Source organism: Vitis riparia, chromosome 6 (genome assembly GCF_004353265.1).
Source record: "Vitis riparia cultivar Riparia Gloire de Montpellier isolate 1030 chromosome 6, EGFV_Vit.rip_1.0, whole genome shotgun sequence".
Classification (NCBI taxonomy): domain Eukaryota; kingdom Viridiplantae; phylum Streptophyta; class Magnoliopsida; order Vitales; family Vitaceae; genus Vitis; species Vitis riparia.
Window position 1 is genome coordinate 6,653,998 of NC_048436.1, and position 8,972 is coordinate 6,662,969.

Here is an 8,972-nt window from a genome sequence, read left to right on the forward strand (position 1 = left end):
ACTTGACCTTTGGCCACGAGATTGACCATAAAAAAGAGCTTGAAACTTAGTAAAAAAATATCTTAAAGACAAGATTTTACAATCATTTATTAAGAAGAGACCAAGGAAGGCAAAAAAAAGGCTTCATAGAGCATTTCCTACGAAAATTATTTTGGCAAAACCTCAAATACATGTGGTTCCCAATTTTCATTTCAAAATCAACCAAAATACTTTCAAAAATCATCAAAATAAAGGGAAAATTGAGATCCTAAGACTAACCAAAAGAAGGAACATCAAAGACCATAAACCGATATAAGCTCAATATCATATTTTAACTCAATGGGCTTCCATAATAAATAAATAAATAAATAAAAACCACTAAGAAATAAGCAAAACCCAACCAAGCAAGGCTTGAAAAATGATTTAGACAAATGATCAAATATCTTGCAAACACCTAAAATGACAAAAATAAAGCATAGTAGCTTAGAACTAAAAAATGAAAAGAAAATACCCAAAATCAACAATGTGGTTGTGCAATGTTCACAACTCATACAATCATCATCTCGAGAATCAATAAATAGATGAAAACAAATTGAAAATAATCTTAAGAAAATGAAATCAAGAAGAACTTACCAAAAATCTCCTCTCAAGTGAAACATTGACTTCTTGTAAGCATCAAACGTGTTATCCAAGCCAAGCCTTCTTCATATCTCCCAAACTCTCCCTTCTTCTTCTTCTCTCTCAAAATTTGGGTGGAGTTTCCCCTAAACAAAAATAGAGAATGATTGAAAATGAGCCTCAAAACCCATATTTAGAGGCCAAGGGAGGGTAGAGATGTTGACACATGACATCATCTCCACCTAGGCCTAAAGTCTTCTTCCAAACTCTCCCAAACTAAAGCCCAACCAAGGAGACCCAAAGCCCTAGGTTTAAGCCCAAAAAACTCTCCTAAAACCAACCTAAGAAACCAAAAAAAAAAATGATAAAAAAGCTAAGCAAGAAAAGGGGCATCGAAAATGGACAAAAAAAAAAGGCTAAAGAGCCCATTTCACGCAAATAAAGATCTATCTAAGCTCCAAACATTCTGAAACATTGGGGACTCCTACGATGCCACTAAAGTTATATTATAGATCCAAAACTCCCTCCAAAAGATATCCAAAAAGCGTCTCAAAAATCAATGCCAAAGCCAAGTACAAGAATAACTAAGTAAAAGAGGATCTTACATGTACTATAGGAAGGCACAAAGTGAGAATCACTAAGTATGATCAAAGCATGTACCATGAGGATAAAATGGAGGGATTACACTCATTTATCTTTATCATTAGTATTTTCACTCACACCTACTCTTATTCAAAATAAGAAAGATATTTGATAAAATTTCAAACCAATAGGATCAAGTGTATTTAGCCAAATTCTGAGGGGATTTGAATGAAATTAACTCTTTCTTTCAATTTAAAAAATTAAAAATGATAAAAAGAAAAGAGAAAATTGGTTATTGTTGATACATAAATACTTTATTTAAAATTCGAGAGTTTGCCAAATTTTGATTTATAGCACTTTCTAAGAGAAACATCCATGTATATAACTACCTTTTTTCTTAGAAATTGAAATTTTCTCATTTAAAGCTTGTTTGTTAATCATTTTCAAAAATATTTTTTTTTTCGACAACAAAAAAATAGAAAAACATGCTTGATAACTAGAAAATAGAAAATGCAATATGGTTTCTGAAAACATATTTTAATTGTTTTCGGTTGTTTTCAATTATTTTTCGAAGATTGTTTTATGAAATAATGGAAGAAATTAGAAGAATAATTTAAAAGAAAGCACTAAATATAAATTTATTTTCAAATAAGTATTTGAAAACATAAAAAGCAAGTTAGAAAACATTTTATATTCTCAAATGGACTTTTGTTCTAAAAAGCATTAGAGAACCGTTTTGAAAATTGTTTTCAAAAACTATTTTCTGAAAATATTTTTTTTAATATGAATTTTAAGGACTATACTTGAACCTTTTTTTCCCTCCATAAGCTGGATGTTTCTTTTATTTTTGAAACAAAAAGAAAATTTTAGCTTATGGAGGGGAAAAAAGTTGGCATATAGTTCTTAAAATTTACATTCAAAAAATATTCTCAAAAAAATAGTTTTTGAGAATAATTTTAAAAATGGTTCACTAATGTTTTTTAAAATAAAAAAGTCTATTTAGAAACATGAAATGCTCGTAAAGTATTTTTATATTTTCAAATATTTCTTAAAAATAACAGTTATTTATAATATTTTCTTAAAAACATTTTCAAAGTATTTTTATAATATTTCTTAAAAATAATTATATTTTAAAAACAACCCAAGAAATAAAATAAAAACAATAGAAATGCATTTATAAAAAACCTCCTCTTTTCATAACAATAATAAAATTAAGAAAACAAAAAAAGGTGTGAAGGAAAAGAAGGGTCCCGTTCTAGAAGACTTGTACATATTTAAGCATATGTGATTTGCCATGTGAAGCCCCTATATTTACAGTTCCGACCAAATCATTAATTATGTTATAAACCCTAAATTTGTCAAACCTTGACCTAATATCCTAAATCCACCAAACCAGCATGAAAAGTCAGCATTCGTAGATGATATTCAAATTAAATATAATTAACTTTTAAATAATTATATTATAATTTTTTAATTAGACCAGTCAACTTGACTAACTTCTTATATGAGTAACTCAAATCAATCTAATTATATTCAACTCAAATTTCGAATCCTCCAAATATATAGTTTAATTTGGACCGTTCAATAAAAAAACAAATAAAAAAAATTAAATAATAATAAAAAGATCAAGATACGAAATGATAGGATCATTTTTCAAAATACAAAACAATAAAACATCATTAAAATGTTTTATGAAAAAAATACAAAAAAAAAAAAAGATAATGTAAATAATTACTAGGAAGTCTTTTTCAATATGCCTAGCTGGTTATTGAGTTACATTAGTGATGAGTCATGATTGTGCCAATATAAGACAAAGACCAAACCCTATTCTATTGTGGAATGAGTCTTTGTGGGTCAATTCTCTCAAGCCTTTTTGAAAACTCCTCTCTTATTCAATACTGTTCATATATGGATGTGCCTTGAAGCTTTGTCATTTTCATTTGAGGCTTTTGAGTGTTTGGGTTCTTGGAATGTGGGTATCAGAAATAGTATCAATCATACTCAAAGACTCATCTACAATCCACCAGACATCAACCCCATACTTCAATTATTCCACTAGGATTAACAGTGTATGCTACTTTGTTCTTTACCCAGTAATGCAATTCTTCAAAATGATAGCAACTGGGTTCCTAGGATGCCATTTCCAGACAAGACAGCCAAATTTTATAACACTTGAATTTTCTCTCCTAATTTCCATTCAAACAAACAGGGTCTGGGTTGTTGGTATCACTGTCTTTCCCCAGTACATTCAACTCAAATTACACTAGAAGATGTGTATTTTCAGGGTTTGGGTCGGGCATTTGTCTGATAAGAACAGGAGGGCAAACCAAAGATTAAAATTGTTGAAATTCAAGTTCATAAAGGAATGTATCAAAACCAAAAGATGAAATGTGTTTCTATGAAGAAATAGCAATCCAAATACATGCATTGTTTCCACATGATCCTGCAATAATGGTTATTGCGTTACAGTCCTTTGCAATTGCAACCAATTTCAGGCCACATCACTACAAACAGAGCAACCGTTCAATATATAACTGAGAAGATCAGTTCACATATGCACACACACTCACTAGTCCTGTGTTCCATTAAGGAATAAAATGAGAAGAAAAAATGAACTTCTAAGAGCTTGAGAAAGGTCTTCAAATCTTTCAACAGTATGCATTGGCAAATGAACAAAATCTTTTCATACAAAGAAGAAAATGAGAGGAAAAACTCAAACCCTGTGTGACCAGTAATCTAAATCTTACTTTCTATTCCTCCAAGCTGATACCGAAAAGAGTGGTCTGTCTTGACAGCAAATCACTGCACAGCCATGCTCTTCCTTGATCCTATAACCATCACAACCATAACCTTGCAGCAACCTCTTTGCCTGCACCATGCAGTAGTAGCTGAGAGGCATGCTCTGGAACCCAGCTGAATCAAGCCTTTGAATCCACTTCTCAAGTTTTTCATGTCTCTCCTTCCTCTCGACTCCCTCACATGCTATAATGTTCTTAATTTCCTCCCCAAAAAGCATCTTCTCCACCTTCAATCTCTCTATAGATGTTCTTGGTAGAGTAGATTCCAAACAATCAAACAATGCTGCATAGAAGTACAAGGATTCTAATAGCCTCTCCATCAGAGTAGATCCATTATGGTTTGAATCTTGCTCTGTTATGACCATGAGCTTTGGTGTCAAACCCCACAATGCATTAAGAAAGCCATCCATTTTTGGCGAACCTGTGAAAGATGGTGGTGATGATGAAGCTGAGTCAGGACTAAGGCTATATCGATTAACCACATCATTCTCAAGCAATTCACCCAATGTGGTTTGGTTCAATTGCAGGACTCTTTGCAAGTGAACCCCATTTGAATTCTTTGATGCTAGTGAGGATTTTTTCCTAAGGAATTCATCATCATAGGCCAAAAAGGAATGCAATTGGAGAACTGAGCTGATTGCTAGAGCCTCCCCGGTCTTAACTCGCAGCTTCTCAAAATCAAGATTCTCTAATTTGCTAACAATGGGATTGAACTGAAATGGAATATCCAATTTCTCTGCTTCCTCGGTTAATCTGTGAGCCATTTGCTCTAAGACCTCTTTCTGAGGATGAATCCCTGTGATTCTCAAATGGGGTGGGCCTTCGGGGCGAGCACTCAAGGCCTGAAGAAGTGCAATCCATTGTGCAGGTTCAGCCGAATTGAGATCAATTATATGAACCATCCTTTCCCCTTCCATAGCTTCAATAATAGTGTGGTTAGTGATCACATATGCCATCTTCAAGAATGGAAACAACTCAAAAAATAGTTTCCGAACAAGAATATCCTCAGAAGGAAAAGATATTCTGGTGGAGTTGAGGGCCTTGTGGAGACCAGACCATGTCTTGAGTATCCGATCAGCAAGTGCCTCCGTGAAGTAAGCAGCAATGCGCTGCATGGTATCACCATCAGCAGAGGCAAGTTGGGAGATTTGCTCCAGGGCAATATTCACATTTTCCAGGCTACCAGAAGCTACATGGTTTGCACAAGTGAGTAGCAAATGGATCAAACACAGGCCCCGCTCCTCGGATTTTAGCTCTCTAAGCCATGGATATGGTGATCCCAAGCTGGGTGAAGGCGACATCATGGAGAACAATTGGAGAGGCGAAGAAGTAACAGACGAAGATCTTTCATCCATTGGTGCCATTAACACAAATGGAGAGATGGTAATTGCAACAGATGAGATAAAAATTGGACTCAACAAACCAAAGGAATGGATCTCAAATTCCCCCAACCAAGAACCAAACCAGAATTGAATGAAATCACATCACAAAACGAGAAAAATGTGCATCTCTTCACAGCAACTACCCAAGAATGATCAAATTCAGAGCAGTTTGCGGACCAAAACAGACCCTGGTATAACAAGAACTAGGCAGTGAAGAGTACAACAGGCTGAACAAGAAGCAGAGGGTTTTGGGGTTTTGATTCAGCAACAGCCAGAGCCCAAATTCGACAAAATTATGAAAGACGCAAGCATCACAACACAAACTCAAATGGGTTCCACAGATTTCATGAACTCAGATCAGATTAACACTGAAAATAACATGAAGGCATGCATGAAAAAACAGAGAACGGTACCAGAGGCAGAAGAGGTGGGAAACCAAAGCAAGAGCCACCAATCCCTTTGTGGGTTTTTTAATCGATCAACAACCCATGAAAAGCCCCATGAAAAATAGGGGAAGCGATGCTTGAATCGGAGTGCAGAGCTGCTGTGGCTTGGTATATGGGAGGATGTGTGTCAGTTTGTGGATGTGGTGCAGAGGAAGAGAGAGAAGGTGAAAACGGTAGAGTTAAAAGGCGAGGGTGTTCAAGAGGAGGGTACGTTGAGAAGAAGGGTGAAGGTGGCTTTTGTCGTTATTGCAGGGGTGTCCTGCCCCTCCAGTGGAATATGGAATTTGTGAGAAGGCGAGTCTTCCAGTTTCTCTCTCGCTTTGTCTCTTTCTCTCTCTGCTCCTATCTCTTCTTTTTGTCTTTTTTTTTTCTATTCTCCTTTTATGGGGACTTTAAAAATAAAAAGAATTCACCTTGAAATTTGTCTCATACTTGTATTTTTCCTCTCACTCTGCACCCTCAACTCATTTTAGTCTTTTGTCAATTTCCATTTGAAGCAACTTTTCTATTTTTGCTCTTTTGTCCATGCCCACTTCAACTCACTTCTCTATTAGAAAATTTTATGATATAAAAATTATTTCATATCTCTTTTCTTATCCTATCAAATCCCCCCAATATTTCATCGAGACTTCAAAATTTTCATTAAATATCTCTCCTTATTGAAGTTAAATTGATTGAGCTAAAACCCCATGAAGGCAATTCACCTTACCCAATTCGAATCCAACCCAATGCTTTGGGCAAATTTGGACAATCATTTTTTATACTCAAGTTGAACTTGGGTAAGGATTTTTCAACTCGAACTCAATTTAAGTTTGACTTAAATAATATTCGAACAACTCAATCTAACCCCAAAATATTTCTATAATATTTATAATGTATATTATCTTATGATATGATATTCATTCTCATTTTTTAAAATATATATATATATATAAATTTTTATTTTTTTATTATTATCATGAAATTTTATCCTATTAACTATTTAAATTTCCGTATACATACGTTAAAAAGTGTAGGAAAACTTCGTATTGTCTTTTTGAAATGCCCAAGAGCCAAAACAAAGTTGTTTCACCATTCAATTATTTACTCTAAATCATGAATGGAACCATACTCTAAAATCGAAAACCACTCTATTTCACATCACATATCTTTTGCCTTCTTTGGCAAAGAACTTTTCTTCCCAAGTTCGTTGGATCTTTCTTTTCACAAATAAAAGTAAAAGTGAGACAACTAGAAGTCTCTTCTTCTTTTTTCTTATATTTTATTGGGGTGATTTATGAGTAGTTTCTAACAGCTCCAACTCTCATGAACTTCTCCCCCTTATCTCTTAGTTAGTTGGATTGGGTAGGATCAACCCAACTTGGGCTTCCACCCAACTCCAACAAAAAGTGTTTTAAAAAATATTATAAATGGATTTTGAATTATATAACTCGATCAATCTAAACTCAACCCCAACAAACCCAAATCTTACTTGAACAATTCGAGTTTAGATGATATTTGAATTAGGTTTAGATTAAATACCTTGAGTTAGAGTTTATGTTGAATTGAGCTTCAATTGTTTCTTAATTCAGATTGGGTTTGGATTAGTTATCAACCCGACCAACTCACCTAAATTACAATCTTAAAAGAAATTGATCATTTATTTTTATTTGATCTTATTTATCTATATCATGACTCGTGTATTTATAACTTCATCCAATTATCTAAATTTTATAATGCATTCTCAATGTTAAAAATTACAAATTTGGTGATACATAATTGACATCCAACAATTTTTGTTTTTCTTTCTTCTATTATAGAAATTCTTTTGAATAATTACCTTTGTAGGAGCTATATTAGCATACTTGGATGGGGATAAAAGAAGGAAAGAACTTAACTCAGACAAGAATGAATATGACTTCAAAATTTGTATTTTAGTGGGAAGTTATATAGAAGAGATATTTTTAGGTATATTTAAAATGAAGATGTTAAGACATTGGAAAGTGAAATAGACTTCCATCCATGGTTTGCTTGAAAAAGAAGTATTTCCCTGGAAACTGCAAACCGCCTCTCACTGTCAAAGCCTTGACAAAAGAGGAGAGAGAGAGAGAGAGAGAGAGAGAGAGAGAGAGAGAGAGAGAGAGAGAGAGAGAGAGAGAGAGAGAGAGAGAGAGAGAGAGAGAGAGAGAATTTTTTTTTCCTTAAATTTTATGACTCAAAGAGCCAAGAGGTTGTTGATTTTAGATAGTTGTTTTTGTCTTGACTTGTAGAGTGGATGGTGGGGGAATCATAGGGGATAGCTGGCCAAAAACTTCATGATTCCTATTTCCCTACTTCACTCCAAACATGCCCTAACAAAGCCAAACAAATGCCTCTCAGAGTTTTGTTTGGTAGTGGGGAAAGTGAGGGAATTGCAATAAATCTCACAAAATCCTTCCAAAACCCTTGCTTTGTTTTCTTTTCATATGCAAACACCTTCCACTTGGCTTTATCCTCATGCATTAATACAAAATGACAAGGAAGTTAAGCTACCTTCCAAATCTGCCTCCCACCTTTATCATGCTCCTCCCCCCATTCTTGTGACTTTCTTAAAACCCCACCTCTTCTTTTCCCATTGTATTTTCCTTCTAATAAATTTACTATTTACCATTTTCTTATTACTCTTCTATTGATCTCATCATTTGACCTACAAAAAATGAGTTCATATTTAATGCATTGTCGTGAGAGATTGGATTTTCTTGTCTTATAATTAAGAAGTGATTGATATAATATCACTTGTATATAACTAATAAATGGAAGAATCAATATTTCTTGTAGCATTGGACTTTAATTTCCATTAGACTAAATTTTTTATTATACGATAATAAATAAAAATAAGAAAAAATATTAAGGAAAATGATTTACTTCCTTTGTATATAACTAATAAAAATATATGTAAAAAACGGTTAAGAGAGAAATGCAATCTAAAAGAAAAGTAAAAAAGAAAAGAAAAATCAAAATTTAAAAAATATGGCAATTTTTTAAGGAAGAGTCGATGTAATAAGAATTATTTTAAAATATCCAATTTTTATATAATAAAAAAAGGTGTAAGAAAGTTTATTGAATTTAATTTTTTTTTTCCCACTTTTTTCATCCATCCTTTCCCTCTATTTTTCATTTTACATAATTTCACTCAAACCTTCTACAAT

The 8,972-nt window shown here is 33.3% G+C and overlaps 1 protein-coding gene across 1 annotated transcript; it reads right to left on the reverse strand.

The window, feature by feature from the left end:
* Positions 1-3,551: 3,551 nt before the first annotated feature.
* LOC117915559 (scarecrow-like protein 3) lies at positions 3,552-6,140 on the reverse strand. The gene has a single exon (XM_034831140.1). It carries the CDS (start codon positions 5,339-5,341, stop codon positions 3,923-3,925), a length of 1,419 nt encoding a protein of 472 aa, XP_034687031.1. The 5' UTR covers positions 5,342-6,140; the 3' UTR covers positions 3,552-3,922.
* Between the last annotated feature and the right edge of the window lie 2,832 nt (positions 6,141-8,972).

Excerpts from the sequence above, each read along its gene's own strand:
- LOC117915559 (XM_034831140.1), bottom strand. The coding sequence starts at position 5,341 with ATGGCACCAATGGATGAAAGATCTTCGTCTGTTACTTCTTCGCCTCTC.